The sequence below is a fragment of the Gymnoscopelus microlampas genome (assembly GCF_963454915.1).
Source record: "Gymnoscopelus microlampas genome assembly, chromosome: 15".
NCBI classification, from domain to species: Eukaryota; Metazoa; Chordata; class Actinopteri; order Myctophiformes; family Myctophidae; genus Gymnoscopelus; species Gymnoscopelus microlampas.
Window position 1 is genome coordinate 20,159,753 of NC_139952.1, and position 18,599 is coordinate 20,178,351.

General features: G+C 42.7%; 1 protein-coding gene across 1 annotated transcript; it reads right to left on the reverse strand.

The window, feature by feature from the left end:
* Positions 1-3,439: 3,439 nt before the first annotated feature.
* gpnmb (glycoprotein (transmembrane) nmb) lies at positions 3,440-15,191 on the reverse strand (the record flags this gene model as incomplete). The annotated part of the gene is given in 14 exon segments (XM_084080376.1): positions 3,440-3,593; positions 4,073-4,169; positions 6,686-6,906; positions 7,463-7,574; positions 8,059-8,280; positions 9,692-9,751; positions 10,194-10,517; positions 11,344-11,505; positions 12,025-12,201; positions 13,199-13,360; positions 13,527-13,619; position 13,928; positions 13,930-14,291; positions 15,117-15,191. Coding segments are annotated over 14 exon segments (2,217 nt in total). The 5' UTR covers positions 15,187-15,191.
* Between the last annotated feature and the right edge of the window lie 3,408 nt (positions 15,192-18,599).

Consider the following 18,599-nt stretch of genomic DNA (forward strand, 5'->3'; position numbering starts at 1 on the left):
TAGGGGAGTCACACTGATAGATGCTTTGTTTTGTTTTTTTGTTATTTTTTTCACTTTAGGATCTGAAACAGAAAGGACACAGTTTGTGTAACCTGCAGCAGCAGCTGCTATAGGTTGATTGAAGTGATGTTTTTCATTGGGGGGGGCGGGGGGCAAAAACGGCACAAATTTTCAGAATTAATCTTGATTGGAGAGAGCGTAATATCCAACAAATCTTAGCCTAAATATACTGAGTAGAGTTTATTTCTTTCTTTTTTTTTTTTTTTGGTTCTTTGATGCCGAATGTAAATATGCTGATTGTGGTAAAAGTGCTAGTGTATCCATGCTTCCACAATGGAACGCAGTCTACCTCAGCTGAGGTGGAGGGAGAGGGTGGAGAAGGGCGGTGTATGTGTGACATGGTGCACGCCTCACCCCGCCCTGCCCTCCCCCCCTTCCCACCCCGCCCTCCACCTAGCGCCAGCGCGCAGCGATACCTCAGTCCCTCTGGAACACTGCTCTCCGCACGGGCGCGTGCGTGCTCGCGCAATCCAACACCGCGCTTAACCTGAGGGGCACAAGTGATACTTAAAATAATCCCCGCCACCCTTCCCCAACTGCCCCCCTTCTCTCCCTCCTCAGTGTTTTTTGATCTACCTCTTTAGACACGTATTTGAATTAGAGGCATTCTATCGATTTAGATTTTTAGCCCCCCCCCCCTTCCCCCCACCTGTCCTTGCTTCCCCAGATATGAAAGAAAACTTAACTAAAAATCATGTACTCTTTAGAAATGAAAGATTAATCAAAAGTGATCAGAAATATTTCCTTTGCCAGCGTATATATACTCTTGTAGCTTAATTGATTAAAATCCTCAAACATGATGCTTTTATTTTCTTTCTGCTTTTAATTTTTTGGTGGTGTGGCTTTTTTCTTGCTTGGGTTTTTTTTTTGTGAAAAGGTCAAATCACCTGTTTGATTTTGCATTCAATAGATGGAAGGATAAAAAAAAATACAGTAAAAAAAAAAGGGCCTACCTTGTTTCTGGCATGTACGACTATAGGACACAAAGTCAACTCATTTATTTTTCCTTAACCTTTTTAATGTCTTCTCACAGATGCTACATTCATCTGCTGATTTGGTAGCCATTTGTTCTGTTAGCATTTCTTGGCTGTGTATCGTGGAACATCAGTTGGTATGGAACAGATTCGAGGGACTGGGTCTCAGAGTTTTTTTTCTTTTTTTCTTTTTTTGAAAAGTGGTCAGATTTCAGCATGATATCCCCCCTCCTCTGTGACCATGCTTGTGCCCCTTCACCCCTTTCACACAGCTCCACTTGTCAAATGCCTCTGAATAAATGAAAGAAAAAAAATGAAATGGACTCCCATGTGTCCTGGGATTTTTGCATATTTTTGTTTTTAATGTCATTTTCACTCGAATGTGATTTTTGGGTCCTTGTGTGTTCTATTTGGAGGTGAAGGCATCAGTGGTTAACGTCATGGTGATCTCTCATCCAATGTAACTATATTGGTTATTGATTACTTAGTATTCTCTGCCTAAAATATAATCAGCAACTCTGCATAGTGCATCCCATAACTGATCAAAAGGCCAGTCCCAGCCCATTCAATAACCTCAAATTCAAAATGCTAGTTCCTACTATACTGAATTTGATATAGTCTGGACAGTCCAAAAATCTCATGCGAACGTGGCTATAACATTTTTGGTTACTCCATGTAGGTGGGAACCGAGTCGGTGGTGGGAACTGGTACATTTACTTAAGTATTGCACTTACTACTTACTAACTGTATTTGGGTACAATGTCATGGTACTTTTACTTTGGCCATTTCAATTGTTGGATACTTCTACTCTACATCTTGGGCAAATATTGTAAGCTACTTTGACTCTACTACAGTTATTTGACAGCTTTAGTTACATTGCAGACTTGGATGATTAATGCAAAATATATCGTTGCAGGCGAACATTTGCAGAATTTGCAGAAAATAGCCAATCTACCAGCTCACAACATGAGAAATTTTGTTTTGTGAATAAATATAGTTAATTGGAATTGCCTATATTAATTGGAATCAGACCCACCTAATGACTACTTATGTTGGTTACTGTAAGTAGCTATCAATCAACTTTATTTGTGTAGACTCATAACATAACACTATACATACAGAAAGAACACCCATATACCATAAAAACATCAGCTATTACAGGAGACAATCATACCAGTGTTTCCAAAAAGTATAATTTCATGCCAATACGTTTGTGTTTTACTCAATGTTTTTACTTCTAACAGTATTTCTACATTGTGTAAAGACACTTGTGCTTAAATGGATATTTCACTTTCAAAACAATTTTGGGGTTTTGTGAGACCCCCAGACAGTTTTTAAGTTGCTTGATTCAGTATTTAGAGTTTTGATATTCATTTTATCAGACACGCCCCCTTCCTATACAAACCCATTGTAACTTCAAACTCATTCTCATTTTTAACATGTTAGATTCATCAAAAACACCCGTCCTTTGTGCTGGTGACTCATCCTGCCCTCCTCATACGTGAGGGAGCCGTGTTTTTTCGTTAATTTTATAACATTTTATTACATTTTAAAATGAATATCAAATATCTAAATACTGAATCAAGCAACGTAAAAACTTGTCGGGGAGGCTCACAAAAGCCTGACTAGACGATAAAATGACCTAAAAACATTTTTAAAGTGAAATATCCCTTAAGTTAAAACAAAATCGGAGTACTGCTTCCACCACATGGTACAGCTTTTTCCATACCGAGATCCAGGGTCGGGAATTGCATGCTGTATGCCTTTGTCAGACAGAGCAGTTGGTTCACAACTTTTATTAGAATCCTTCCATGTCAAATGTCCAGTAGCTTCAGATGTTCTTTCAGATCAATCTGGTCGCACCATGCTCTGAGCCTAGCATATTTAACCCATTCAGATTCATTTCATTTTCCGTTAGCACATGAACACATTCAAAAGAATATTAATATTTTTTAAACATTTAATTCCTATCATTCCTATTTTATACTGAAGAGCAAAATATTTGATCCTAAATAAGTTTACAAAGTAGGGGTTATGGCTGCAAGCCACAGTCCTACTCCTAGGAGGGTATCGGTTACAGACTGGACTCATTTCATTCCCATGCAACCGCTTCACCCAAAGGCAAGAGGAGACTTGCAGCTTCTTTCACCAATCCACTTGCTAATTACACACTACCCATGCATAAATCATTTGCTGTATCATACACTGCGCCAAACCAACAACATTAATCGCCAGTAAAGTAATTAGTAGTATTTAATATTTCTCGACAGACATTAAAATGTGGCTCGTGCCATTTTGTAACTCAAACTTTTGATTATTTTCATAGTTGTCACTTATTTCTCGCATGGCCCTAAATATTATGTTTCTACCATGCCAAGGGAGTAAAGCTGTAGCTGTCACTGAGCCTACAGAGGGCGCGAGCGAGTCAGGAGGTGACGACTCTCCTCGCTGGTCGGGAAGAGCGTGTCTCTCAGCCGTCCAATGCGTCCTCCGCCCCCAACATGGATGGCAGCGTCCTCCACCAATGATCTGCGCACGGGGCGATAGACTTTGTAGCGCCTGTGGAAAGAGAGGAGTCAGGGGATGGGTAGAGAGCAGGCCAGGTGTGAGTGGAGAGGGGTTGAGGACAGAGGTGGAAATGTCTACAATTCAATAACGCATATATTTGCAATGCTCTTGAAGCCTTTCTACAGTTAAGGAACATAGGTTAGAAGATGAAAGTTAGGAGACAAAAAGTTAGATAAGTGAAGAAATGCAGCTTGTGTTTGTCTGCGACATGTAGCCTACTGCCATATGTGTGCGTGCCACTCCCTTAGAATACTGTCAGTTTTTCTCAAAGTTGGGTCCAGGAACCCTCGGTTCCTTGACAGGGGTCTAAATGGACCCTCCTTAAAAGTCTAACTCTGAGAGTATACAAATCGACCTTTACGGGTCCATTTGGTTCCAATTGTATACAGAGTTGTGGGGTCCTTGAAATTGAAAGGTTTGAGAACCACTGCTGTAGATGTGAGTTCCACATGAAAATGAAGACTACTCACTTGTAGACCAGGAAGGCAATGAAGGCAAAGACTGCTGCCAGGATAACGGTGGAGGTGAGAACCACCTCAGGAGTACGAACAGAAGACTTGGAAGCTGCTGAGAGACAGAGAAACAGGGAAAGCATCAATCAATGTGTCCTCTATGTAGGGTTATTGACTGTTACCAAAACTTGTATTGATAAGAGTTTCAATTTGTAGTACAAAACTCTAGGTTTGTAGGTCATGGTATGAATGTACAGAAGTATAGATATCACCTGCACGTTGAATGTAAATTTATACTTTCAAGAGCTGACTTGTGTCATGAGGTCACAGAGTAGATGAGCAAGTTAAGAAAGTAATAGACAGGGCTAACGGAACAATTTGACAATCGTCACTGCCAACCTTTTTTAATTTGTAAAGTTTTTGTGTAGAAGCCATTTCTGCTTGGGAATTTTTTATATCATGCATATGATCACAATCCGCAGCGACAATTCAGCATTAGGAATCGCACTGTGGACCCCCGAGTTCTACGGCCACCACCGTCCTGACCTAAGACCACTAGTAACGCTAGGGGTCCCAGACAGTCCCTGATGCTTGATGCCACTGGCAGCCTCCTAGGGGAGGTGTTAAGTTACCTCAGAAGGGCCTATGGGCGTCTACCATGTCCAGGTTAAAATAGTGTCTAAATACTCTGGAACTAAAATTTGGCCGGCCTGTCTTCGAAGACAATGCCAGATGGAGAGGATAAAAGGAGAGAATAGCAAATGGGTGTCTCCAGTCTCTCTCTACCAGTTACAAGTGATACCGGAAAGTCCAACATTCCCCTACCGGCTGGTACCAATGTGGACTTTCAAAAAGTCTAAATAACAGCTGACCCAGTGGCTTTTAACACTGCACGGGTTTGATTTCAAGGGGCACCATCGATCAGGCCGTCTCCATGGCAATGCCAATTGGCTGTCCTGACGACCCGGTGAGAAGTTCTAGTGTCGGTGCTGTCAGCGCCTAGAGGAATGATCGAACCCAGAGTTGGATCGAAGCTGGACAGCACCCTGAGTGATCTTCATTGGCACCTTTGGATAAAGGAGTACTACTCACAGTGGGCCAGCCTCACTGTCCTCCACGGATTGCTCTATCGCTCCATCAACAGAGGGTCAACATATAATGTTTGGGTCTTCTTTCTGACAAACAGCTCGCAGGATCATTTGAAGAGGTCTAACTTATTATTAGCATACATCTGGAAAAATGTCTGAAGCAAGATTATAGATGATCCCACACTGGAGGACAATGGCTGGCGGCAGACAGACAATGGTCTTGTCCCAGTCTGGTTCTCCTGTTCACAGTTTCCACCAAGCCTGTGCAGAAAACCTCCCAGGAAATCAAAGTGTGGAGAGGGAGCTGACGAATAGAGGTCGGAAGTGAAAGAAGGAAACAACGGCTTCTACCTCCAAAAAAGAGGCAGAAAAAGGAAGATGCTATATCCTCTAATGAAAATCTTCAAACATCTGCTATAGACATTTCTTCTTCCTAATCAGAGGGATAGTGATTTTCTACTCAGCAGACAGTTGGAAACTTGGAATAAGATTTGTCAGTTGATTTGTCTATAAAATTACTTATCTTTTTGAATGACCTAACACAGAATACTTGTACTATAGTGTATTTCATCATATGAATGCACATGTACATTATGCCTGACCTTACCGTCCTTATGTCATTTATTGCATGCACACTTCTAAAGAGGATAAACATAGCAGTACACGCAAAAGTTTCTGATGTTTGTTCTTGTCTCGTGTATCTATTTTTATATTTCTTGGTTTTATGGGAGGAAATAGATTATACAGGAAGAATTACATCCGTTTCAGACAGATAATAGATCAAAATAAGATGCCACAAAGGGCGACATACTCTCTGAGAACACACATTAATTAAAGGTAGGGCTCTTCAGATATTTACATACTACAGAATATCTAGACATCAGTATCCTCTTGCTTTTGGAAATGGAAATGACTTCAAATTAGAAAGGTTCTGAAAAGAAGACTGTACAGGTAGCATCATGGACATCACAATAATGACTCAAGGAAGTTTCTTGTTATACATAGTGTTTTTTGTTATTGTAAATGTCTACAATTCAATAATGCATATATTTGCAACGCTCTTGAGGCCTTTCTACAGTTAAACATAAAAAGAAACCTGAGGAAGGTCTAGACGACCGAAATGCTGTTGTTGCATCAATACATATTCTCATGAATGTGCAAGTGGCAGTGTGCGGGTATCTCTCCCTTTTGATCTCATACTGTTAAATATAAAATGAAATGTATATTGATCATATAGTAAGCATCACTGTATGTGTGGGAGACAATGGTGCGGACAAGCAGCTGCAAATATCAAATTATAGCATTGGTACAGTTTTGTATTTCTTCACATTGAAATTAAGTTGAAATTACAGAATTAATAATAATATCTTGTCCTGTCATTAAGAAAACACCAGGAGAAGAACTATGTGTGCGTGCGCGCGTGTGTGTGTGTGTGTGTGTGTGTGTGTGTGTGTGTGTGTGTGTGTGTGTGTGTGTGTGTGTGTGTGTGTGTGTGTGTGTGTGTGTGTGTGTGTGTGTGAGTGTATGAGTGTATGTGACAGACCAGGCGTGTCCTGTGTCTTGCTGATGGTGACAGTGGTGGTGGCCAAAGCCATGCTGCCAGGGTCCACCAGGGTGATGTTGACGCAGTAGGTTCCCGGCTCCTGGAACGTCCTTTGCAGACGCACCTCGCAGCTGGCCGACGGCGGCACGTCATTGCACACCACACTGCGAACCGTCCTGCAAGCGGCGTCCGACACGATGGTGCAGACGGAGGTGGGGTTTCTGGAGGCAGGGGTGGGGAGACAGATAAACGATGGATAGAGAATAGAGGAGTCAAACCTATTATATGAGAGACTATAAAAATGAGACCCCATGCCTCCCTGCTTGGCACTCAACGGTTGGATTGAGAAGTCCCTGTGACATACAGTACTAGCATTATATGTCCTGGAATGTACATCAAGCTTCCACACTACAGAAACAGGAGATAGGCTCCTGCCCTATGCGCCACATGGCTTGGCAAGGCTTACTTACTGTATATTGGTAAATAGCTGATCTACAAGCTATTTTGAAGATCTGCTCTTTTCGAAACATTTAGAAAAATCTTGAAAAATTGTAACAACACAAATCTTTTATGGTGGTCCTTAGCAGAAACTATTTTCAGATGGGGGTACCAAATACATACAGTATCAATTTGAAGGTCCTTGATATGAAAATGTTCTACTGGCCACTGGCTTAACTTTCCTGAGTAAAAGCATTTATAAACACACGAGACAGGTAGGTACTAGGTAGGTAGGTAGGTAAAGACACAGTTTACTGATCCAAGCTCAGCCTTGCTCACCTGCCCAGGCATTTGACCAGGAAGCTGATGTCAGTATTGGTGACTTTGGCAGCAGAAACGTCCAATATCCTATTGGTTGGGTGGCTGAAGAATGTGGAAGAATGCTTGGGCTCTGTGGAGGGCACAGTTAAAGAACAATATTGTCTTTTTAATAACTGTATTACATTACAAAAGATCTTGTAGCATTTCATCTGCCATTGGAAAGGCTACACCTGTAGGCTCTACAAGTAAGATCTGTATATCGTCACTGTTGGGCAAAAACCTTGATTGTATCTCCATATTACATTAATGCCCTACTTCATTGTATGACAGTGTCGTGCAAAAGTAGCAACAATAGCCAATCTACAGTACAGGCTCACAACGTGTACAGTATGTGCTATTTTTGCTGCTTTTGACATGTTTTGAAAGTGAAAGTGGTTAAGTCTGTGTGGGTTTTATAAACATTACCCAATGAAAAGTATTAACAAGCTCCTGTGACTAAATAATAACTACTGTACACTGGATCCATTGGAACAGTTTTTTCCCCTCTGTCATTTCCTGAAAACAAGGTTACTGCGTTTCCTGCATTCTGAGCCACCCTCAGCCACACAACCTACCAATAATGGTGATGTTGCCCGAAAAGTAACCATAGAGGTAGCGGAAACACTCGTTGCCGCCGTCAGCCAGGCGGCGGCTTCGGAGCAGGGCAGCCGGGGGGGTCGGGCGGAACCCCGGGGTCACGTCGGCCACCGTGTCGGGGAGGGGCTCGGTGGTGGGGAATCCTGTTGTCGCAGGAACGGTGGAGGGGCGGGGCCGGGGCTTGGTGGTGGTAGGCGGGGCTGGCAGGAGGGAGGAGTCACAGGTTTATGGGCTCAGAAGCTGAGTGTGTGTTTAACCACTCAAACCCCAGCATCCGTATTGTGGGGAAAGCTTTCGCAGAAAATGGCAGATCGACAAGCTCACAACGCCTCGCGCTGCGACGCGTTGTGACCAAGGGGCAAGGCTTGGATATTTACGATGAGGCCAACACGGAAGCTTATGAAGGGCCAGAGTGGCGCTGTTTTGCGCTGCGCCGACCTGAAGTGTCAGAAAGAATTTATTTTAGCGCAAGTGAATGGGTTTTTGACAAACTTTAGACTAGATTTTCTTACCGTAATAAAAATTGTCATAAATTCTATATGCTTCCAGTCGCTAGTTTAAAGTCTCCTTTCAATCATCATGATATGCGTTTTGCTAAATTATGGTCCCATTTATTCTAAAATTGACGATAAAGTAGGCTATGCTCCAGGAGGGGCGGGATGATTTGATTGACAACCTACACAACCAATAGCATTCATTCCCCGCCCCCGCTCTTGATTGACAAGCTACCCAACCAATAGCATTTTTGGGGGTGTTTTCCGGTTCGCTGGTCACGTGTCTGGTCTCAACCAATAGCGTTTGAGTTCCGGCGTGGCCAACTGTATATATTAACGATGGAGGAATGCATGTTCCTGAACTATCGGCTTCATTTTCGTTCTGTAGAAAGCAGGGGAGTGGCTTTGTCCATTCTTTTTTACAGTCTATGGTTGTGACTGTGAGCTTGTCGATTGGCTATTTTCAGCGAAAGCTTTCCCCACAATAACAGAAAACAGAAAATACACAAGCATAGAGCCCTGAGGGACTCCGCTCAACCATATGGGGTTTACGTGGTTAATAGCCAAGGTATTGGTGCTTAAAGGTAGTGTAAGTGATATTGTTTGGTTAAAGCAAATAGTTTTTGTTAAAAAGCTCTATAAAAGCTATCTTCTGATAGTAATCACTGCTATAGAGTGTTTGTTCAGTAACAGGGGTCTCCCCATCTCTCCAACTCTTTAATAAATAGAAAATATATTTTCAGGTGGGTAACTCATTTATTAGCTTACATTTTTATATTGGCCTAATTCCAATTGTATCTGCTAATTTAATCTCTTCCCATTTTCCCCGTTTTTATCCAGTAACCTACAGTATATGAGGTCTCTCTCTGATTGGATGAAATTGGAATCCTGACTCTTCCCAACCTGTATTTTCTGTTCACTAAAGAGCTGAAGAGATGGGGAGACTGGCAACCGCTGTTACTGAACAAACACTCAATGATTACTATCAGAATATAGAGCTATTTAACACTTGAACAAAATCACACACACACACACACACACACACACACACACACACACACACACACACACACACACACACACACACACACACACACAAAGATGTAATCTTCCTCACCCTGAGTGGTTTCCATTTTACTAGTGATAGCGTGGGTACCGGGGGGAGGTGTGGGGGCAGCTGGAGAGAAAGATCAATTGAAACACTTGAAAGTAAGACAATATTATACCACAAGAGAGTGTGTGTGTGTGTGTGTGTGTGTGTGTGTGTGTGTGTGTGTGTGTGTGTGTGTGTGTGTGTGTGTGTGTGTGTGTGTGTGTGTGTGTGTGTGTGTGTGTGTGTGTGTTTAAACCTGTTCAGTGGTGAACAGTTACAAGGAACATTCACTTGAATCCTGTACACTAGAAAATGTGCTTTGTACTTTTGAATAGGCTACTTAAGCATTTAAAAAAGCATGCACATTTAGATTCTTCAGTATTTTTTAAAGCAAGTACTCCAGTACTTTAACTCAAGCACAGATTTGACAGCGAGACTTCCACTTGTTAATTGGGTAATATTTGACCACCAGCAGTATCTATACTTAGATACTACTGGGGTTTGAGTACTTTGTCCACCACTGTACCTGTCGGAGGCGGGGGTGTGGCGGGGCGGGGTGTGGGAGTGGCGGAGGGGGGCGGGCACTCGATTTTAAACGCCGCCTCCACGGTCAGCTTGACTTCAACGGTGCCCAGCGTGCTGTAGCCGTGCGTCGCCACCTTGCTGTGCGTCACCAGCTGATTGCCGTCCCGGAAGTCCCAGATGTAGTTGACACAGGCTGCCGTCTTCAGGTATTCGCTGGGGTCGTGCACCTGCACGTTGAAGACCACCTCTTCGCCGCGCAGGTACACTTTATCCGAAAAGTTCGCCGCCGCCTTCTGGGAGACGTTGACTGAAAGCGGGATCTTGTCTGGCGGGTGGTCGGAGAGCACAGGGTGGGAGTATGAGTAATTTATTGACTTACTGTCTATTTTTGTTCATGTGTATTTGTGTTTCCCAAACACAGGATTGTGACCCAAACTATCCTGTTTTATTTTTCCCTGTTTTATTTGTTTCTTAGCTTTCCGCAATAATTAAATAAATATTTCCGAAATGTTCAAAAGATGTAAAAAATTGCAACAATAGCAGATCTACGAGCTCACAATGCCTCATGATGCGATGCGAGCTGGTAGATTGGCTATTATCACAATTTTTTAAATAGGGCTTAAGTGCTTAATTCCTAATAACTTTTTTCTGCACTTGGGTTCCCGGGAAAACACAACATTTCTATATACATTTGGGAACCCCTGCTCTACCTCAGTGGTTCTCAACCTTTTCTGGATCAGGGCCCATTTGAAAATCCCCAAAGTGTTTGCGGCCCACCCATCTGACCACTGAACACGGCAGCCGTGGTCAGATGGGTGGGCCGCATGCATTTTCATGTGTGTTCCGGCTTGGATCAGTGGAACTAACATTAAGTTCCTATTTACCGGTATTAAACATATATATTTTTTATATTAATGTTCTATTATCATTCAAATCTTAGTGTTTTGCCAATTCGTTGGTGGGGGGGGGGGGTATCCACTTGCAATACTCTCACGGCCCACCAGTGGGCCCCGGCCCACAGGTTGAGAATCACTGCTTTGCGTGGCTCACTCAATCATTTGGAACAGGTGTGTCATGTGCAGCCAGGATATTACTGTAAGGCCTATTCTAACAGTGTGATCTGTGTGTGGGCGGTGCAGGGCCTTCTCCACCTGTGACAAAGAAGACGTGGCTGTCGGTGGAGAGGGGGGTGTACTTTCTGCGCTCTTTTTTCCTGTAGACCATGACCTCCATGACCTCTGACCCCAGGGGCATGACACCGGTTGGGAGGGTGATGCTGGAGGACGAGCCGTCACAAGTCTCATAGTACTGACCTGAGAGAAGGAGACAGGCTTTAGTCTTTATGTGGATCCCCTTTAGTTACTACAGCAACAGCAGCAGCAGCTACTGTACTCTTCCTGGGGTCCACACACAAAATAATTACATTACATAGCAACATTAAAAAGAATATTTACATGACAGTGTATAAGAAGACAGTTAAAACCACTTTTTAAAAAGAATACATTCAGTTATATGGTGTGGCAACTCATATCATAAAACAGTTACTGATAGCTCAGGCAACAGCATGGTTACAATTTCAAGGTTTATAGGGTTAGCCATGGAGAAAGGGAGCGAGGGGATAGTGTATGATTATTTAAGTTTCCATCCATCCATTTTCCATTAAGTGTTAATTTAACTCTGGGAGCGCAAAGAATAAACCAAATGGACCTGTTGTGTATGCCAGTGAAGGGCTAAATGACTGTGCATGACATGTTGGCGTGCAGATCTGCATATTGTGATTATCGCGATTATTATTATTATTTTTTAATTAGTGTGTGCGTGTTCTCTCTTACCCATGGTGTGCCATACATAGACGTAACCCTTGCGTCGCCAGTCATTGCTCTGAGGGAAGGGCTTCCCGTCGGGGAACACGTTGCATCTCTTCAGGTCTTTACATTCGCCAAAGCCATAGTCATCCAGCCAGTTACTGGTCGTGTTGAACACATACCCAGAGTGCACCTGTCCATTGGCTGGTCAGAGTGGAGTGGTAAAGTAACAAGATGGTACCCAAAAAGATAAACAAGATAAAAGAGTAACAGAATGCATATAAAACCTTTTTTCGTTTTAGGAGACAAGAGCGGTGCTATAGTAATTCTGGGGCCCTTAACAATGTCTGATACAGACAGACAGACCTACAGAATAGACCTGCTAATACAGAACAAGCCCCTGCTTTAATGTACCTTCTTCCTTAAAAGACAGGAAAGGTGGGGATTGTATAGTTATTTGTCTACACGGTATAATCAAGATCAAAAGATAAGCTCACGGTGCACTCTGGAATGTTGTGGTGTGCTTCAAGGTCAAGTGCTTACAGAGTAAATCCCAACACACACACACACACAAATCCATTTTTACACTCTTAGTGAAGGCGTTGTGTTGCGCTGCGAGGTGTGGTGCAAATAGTGGCTCTACCTCCTGAGCCACTGGCGGGTGTGATGTGGTGGGGCATAGTGAGGTGTTGCGTTGCATGGCATGGTGTGGTGTGGCATTGTAAGGTGTTGCGTGGCATGGCATGGTGTGGCATGGCTTTGTATGTTATGTAACTTGTGAGGTGTTGTGTTGTGAGGAGCTGCATTGCATGATGTAGTGTGGTGCATTGTGGGGCAGCGTGGCGTGATGTGGTGCAGTGTGGTGTGGGGTGGCGTGGTGCTGCATGGTGCGTTGTGGTGTTGCGTGATGCTGCATGGCGTGTTGTGGTGTGGTGTGGCGTGATGCTGCATGGCGCGTTGTGGTGTGGCGTGGTGCTGCATGGTGCGTTGTGGTGTTGCGTGATGCTGCATGGCGAGTTGTGGTGTTGCGTGATGCTGCATGGCGCGTTGTGGTGTGGCGTGGTGCTGCATGGTGCGTTGTGGTGTTGCGTGATGCTGCATGGCGAGTTGTGGTGTGGTGTGGCGTGATGCTGCATGGCGCGTTGTGGTGTGGCGTGGTGCTGCATGGCGTGGCACATGCGCCACAGCCTTTGGGAAGCACCTGAGGCCTCCAGCTCCGTACCGTCAGGACAGTGATCATCCCACACCAGATCACCGTTGGCGTCCTCCTTCGTACATGGAGGATACTCAAGCTTGGCGGTGAAGGAGATTTTTGAGCCGTTGATCGCTGGGCTGTCACTTGTGAGACGAATTTTAGGTTTACCTGAGAGAAAAACATGGGTACAACTTTTATTTAAAAAAATGTATTACATTGTAAATTAGTAGAAATATGAATACAAATCCTATTCATTAAAAGAAAGGGAGGTCAGACAGAGGAGAGGAGGAGGAGAACAAGTGAACCAGGAAGAAGTAGAGGTAAGCCATACTACCTTTTCTGTGGTCTCTCAGGTCTTTTGGCTTTGGGACGAATGGAAATGGTGGGTAAAGGGTGTCATCCCAGGGATTAGTGTCAGGGAACCACCCTGGGAACGGTGGGATGAATGGGATGGGAAAGGGAAACTTCTTGAGCTTGTCAGGGTGTTTAGGCTTTGGGTCCCATTTGTCAGGGTGTTCAGGGTCCCACCCTGGGAACGGTGGGAGTGGTGGGATGGGATATGGAGACTTCCCGACCGGCATTGAGATCTTGTCTGGTTTTTTAGGGTCCCACTTGTCAGGGTGTTCAGGGTCCCACCCTGGAATCGGTGGGATGGGATATGGAGACTTCCCGACCGCCACTGACATCTTGTCAGGTTTTTTAGGGTCCCACTTGTCAGGGTGTTCAGGGTCCCACCCTGGAATCGGTGGGATGGGATATGGAGACTTCCCGACCGCCACTGACATCTTGTCTGTTTTTTTAGGGTCCCACTTGTCAGGGTGTTCAGGGTCCCACCCTGGTATCGGTGGGAGTGGGGGGATGGGATATGGAGACTTCTCGACCGCCATTGAGATCTTGTCGGTTTTTTTTGGGTCCCACTTGTCAGGGTGTTCAGGGTCCCACCCTGGTATCGGTGGGAGTGGTGGGATGGGATATGGAGACTTCCCGAATGGCATTGGGATCTTGTCAGGGTCCCACCCTGGGAATGGTGGGAGCGGTGGGATGGGATATGGAAACTTCCCGGGCAAGGGGTGCTTGTGAGGGAACATATCCCTGTATGCTGCAGCGAGAGAAAAAGAAAACAGAGGCATTGGGTTAGAAAGTGGAGCAACAGAATAGATAGACTTGGCAAGTGATGCTCAAGGGAATCACCATGCAACTGATGCATGGACCCTTCCACAGCTAGTCCCCATACAGCAAAATTAAGGGGGGAAAGGGGGAAAATATGTTGAATTTCAGACTTTAATTATTAATAGTAATTAGCACAATCAGAAAATATGTATTTTAATACAGGATTCATTCTATTGAGATTAAAGTCCAGAAAGAAAGGAAACAACGACACACTTTTAGAACATGATTATAGGTCTATAAAAACACTAGACAAACAAAACCTCACCAAAATAACATTTGCCTCATTCGATACAAAATTGCTATCAGAAATGAATTGAAGTTATTGTTTGAAAAGCTATTTTCAGATGAAGCGCGTCTTGTTTTCGACGTTAAACCAACAGATCCTTCCGTCACCCAGTGCACGCGCCCTAATGAAGCTCATGGGACTCTGACTGGTGCAACAGGCGCGCGGACACGCGCATGCATAAACTGCTATTATAAGGCAGGCCAATATTAGGAGCATTAAAAGTGAGATGAAAAAATAATGCAACTTAATTTTATGAGCTCCGTGTTTCCATATCCAAACATATGACCAAAATATAATATAATACAATATTTCATTTCATTTTAGAATTTAAACAATGACTTGTTACTCAGCATCTATAGGCCTGCATAGAAATACATTTCTTCATTCAGCTAGTAGGGCTAGTAGGCCGAAGTGTAAAATGCCGATATCATAATCAATCATTTAGAAAAAAATAATAAGGCTACTTACTTTTCACACCATCTGCTTGATAAACGAAATATGTGCATGCCAGCACAACAACATACTGTAAACATCCCATTTCAGTCGTTCAGGATGCGAATTTTATATATATTTCTTTCCTTTTAAAGATTGAAAAGAAGTTTCTCTTCACGCTGTCCCCACCGGACACACTTGTGCAATGAATCTATCCCCGTGGTCCGTGGACCACCTCACCAAGAACTCCCCTCACATCCATAATCTAATCGCGTGGCCGCGGCGCGCATGAGCATGTGATGTTTCTAACTAGATGCAACTCATCCCTCATTAGCCTCTACTAAAGGTATCCACATGGACAGTGGAATTCACTGTCCTGTCCAATGTCGCAGCTTTTTAGACATTTTTGTCTCAAACGCCTTGAACAAGAAATGTCTGGTGGAAATAAGTCATGTGACTTATAGCCTAATTGCCTGGGCAATCAGTGGTGGAAAAAGTACTCACATGTTACTGCAATTTAGAAATACTACAAGTAAAAGTCCGGAATTCAAAATTTACTTGAGTAAAGGTACAAAAGTATTGGTATCAAAATGTACTTAAAGTAGGCCTACCAAAAGTAGAAAGTATACTCATTGTGCAGAATGTCCCATTTCATCATGAGGCATTGTGAGCTTGTAGATATCTATTTTCAAATGTCCCTATACATATATATAGGGCTGAAGTGGGTAATGTATGTTTTGTAATAATAATCAAAATCTACAAAGTAACTATAGTAACTTAAGTTGTCAAATAATTGTAGTGTATAAAAGTACAATATTTGCTAGTGGAGTAGAAGTAAAAGTAGGCCTACTGAAAATTGAAAATACTCCACTAAAGTAGGCTAAAAATACCTCAACATTTTACTTTACAGTACTTGAGTAGATGTACTTAGTTACTTTACACCACTGCTTTTAGCCCTTTTTGTCTCAAACGCCTTGAACAAGAAATGTCTGGGTTTGGGGTTAAGTATTTTTCGGTGGAAATAAGGCATGTCCTTATAGGATATAGCCTAGGCCTTATATATATTGCATTTGAATATATCAATGCAATCAACCAACCTCTAGTAGCAAAAGGGGCAGGGACTCGGAAGGTACTTGAACCAATATTTCTCTGCAGAAACGTTCAATAATGCGATTCATTTTTGACCATTCTCTTTTCAATAAACATAGTGGTTTAATTTAATTGTTCCAATTCAAAGGGAATTAGTGTCATTCACTCAGAAATAGCCTATACTCGAATTAAAACCTTGATTTTAATTAACACAGAATAAGGTTCGTTCTTCTCTATGAAATCATGATACGGTTATTTAGCCGAAACGATTTAATACTTTAAGCTTGCAATAAATCTAGCCTAATCGCAGTTTGACCGTTTGACAGTTTGTGGGTTTTATACATGCCATCAAATCTAATTGTGAATTATTATGTTATGCTTGTGAACAAGAAAAATCCTGCTAATTAATTATTGCTTTAGTTTTACAATCCGTTCTGGAATGAAGGGACATTAAAAAACACTGCAAGGAGCAGCTGTTGAAACAGGATACCATGCTGACATGTTGCAAATGCAAAGCAGAAGTAAGCCTGACTTTTGTACAAAAATGTGATATAGCCTATGAGTTTGGACATTTGCAGCGCGCCTGCTGTCACGGGAAGCCTATTTTGAAATATAAACAATGAAAACTGCAGATTATCTTGTTCAAAATTAAATAATAATCTCTTTGGATGTCAAGTTTGAACTATTGTTTTAAGAAACCAGTGGAAATTACTTCTGGTCTAAAAGAACCTTCCTTGAAGTCCATTCAACCACCTCACAATGTGAGGACGTCAAGGTTATTTTAGACCACTGCCCCTAAAATACCAATATCCACACAATGATGTCAATTAAATGTAGCCCTTTGCTTCTCAATTCCATAAGTGGGACATAATCAATGAACTGACTGATAACAAGATTGAGACTGGAACACAATTACAAAAACAAATGTATAAACGATCTAAACAAACTTTGAAATTTGCAGACTATAGCCTAGTACAAGCTACTAACCCTTGTACTGAATAAGAATAGGTATACATCTTTAGCCTAATCACCTTTAAAAATCACGGCTCCTTAAAAAAAACGCGGTCACGATTGATTTAAGTCTTTCCAAAATCATTGGAATTAAAAGTTTAAATGTAGCCTACTTGATATAATATTAACGGTAAGTGATTTCGTCAAAATGTTTATTTATAATGTATTTATCATTTATTTATCATGTATTTGTTTATTTATGGCATGTTTGAGGCTAATTGTTGTGAGAGTTCACGTGGAGTTACATAGCGTTTTCTCGTATTTGTCTCATATTATGAAAGAATCTCATGATGTGTGTTGATTTGATAAAGCCTGAAGTCAATTAACCTAACGAGCAACGCAAGTCAAGGCATGCATGCAGCATGCAACTGACTGACTGACTGACTGACTGACTGACTGGTTGTATCACATGATATCCGTTAGGATCTCCCAGTGACACATGTGTAATACAGTAAAGCAGTGGTCCTCAAAGTGGGGTCCAGGGACTCTCAGGGTTCCTTGATGGGGGGTCTAAACGGACCCTTACAAGTCTGTAACTCTGACAGTCTACAAATGGAACCAAATGGTTCCATTTGTAGACTGTCAGAGTTAAGGGGGGTCCTTGAAATGTGACAGTTTGAGAAACACTGCAGTAAAGTATAGATAACGTGTCTTTTATTAGTGAAACAGAGCAAATGTAAACACTACTAAACTGTGTCCAGTAGAGAGCAGCACCATTCTGCAGTTTCTCTCTTTTTCACTTTGTCTCTCTCTTTCTGTTCTCACTCCCATGAGCTTTGCTTCTGTTCTCCTCCTCCTCTCGCCCCCTTTTGTCTTGCCCTCTCTGTGTGTGCCCCCACTCCTTCTCCTCCATCTTCCTCATTATCTTACTGTCTCCAGTTCAGTTCTCCCTCTCCCCCACTCTCCTAAAGCGGTAAATGGTGTATTTATATAGCACCTTTCTCCAAAGTACTTTACAATGTGTATTAACATAACTAACCCAACCACACACACACACACACACACACACACACACACACACACACACACACACACACACACACACACACACACACACACACACACACACACACACACACACACACACACACACACACACACACACACACAAAACGTTTTTTACAACAAAAAAAACAGTGGGGGGGGTAATTTATTTTGGCAAACTATAAGACTTGTCTATAGGTACAGTTGTAAATTGCAGACAGGTGCTCTTTTATGGCGGTTTTGAAGGAGGGGAGTCACACTTTTTGATGGCTGTTGGGTAGGGCATTCCTCATTTTGGTGGCATAATATAGTAGAATGAATTCATCCCCATGTTTGTGCCGAATCTGGGGGGAATGAGATCAGTGGAGCTCTCTCTGGTGTTGTGCCAGTGGGCCTTACTCACTCTTTTTTCTTTTTTTTTGCGGATATTCTTGG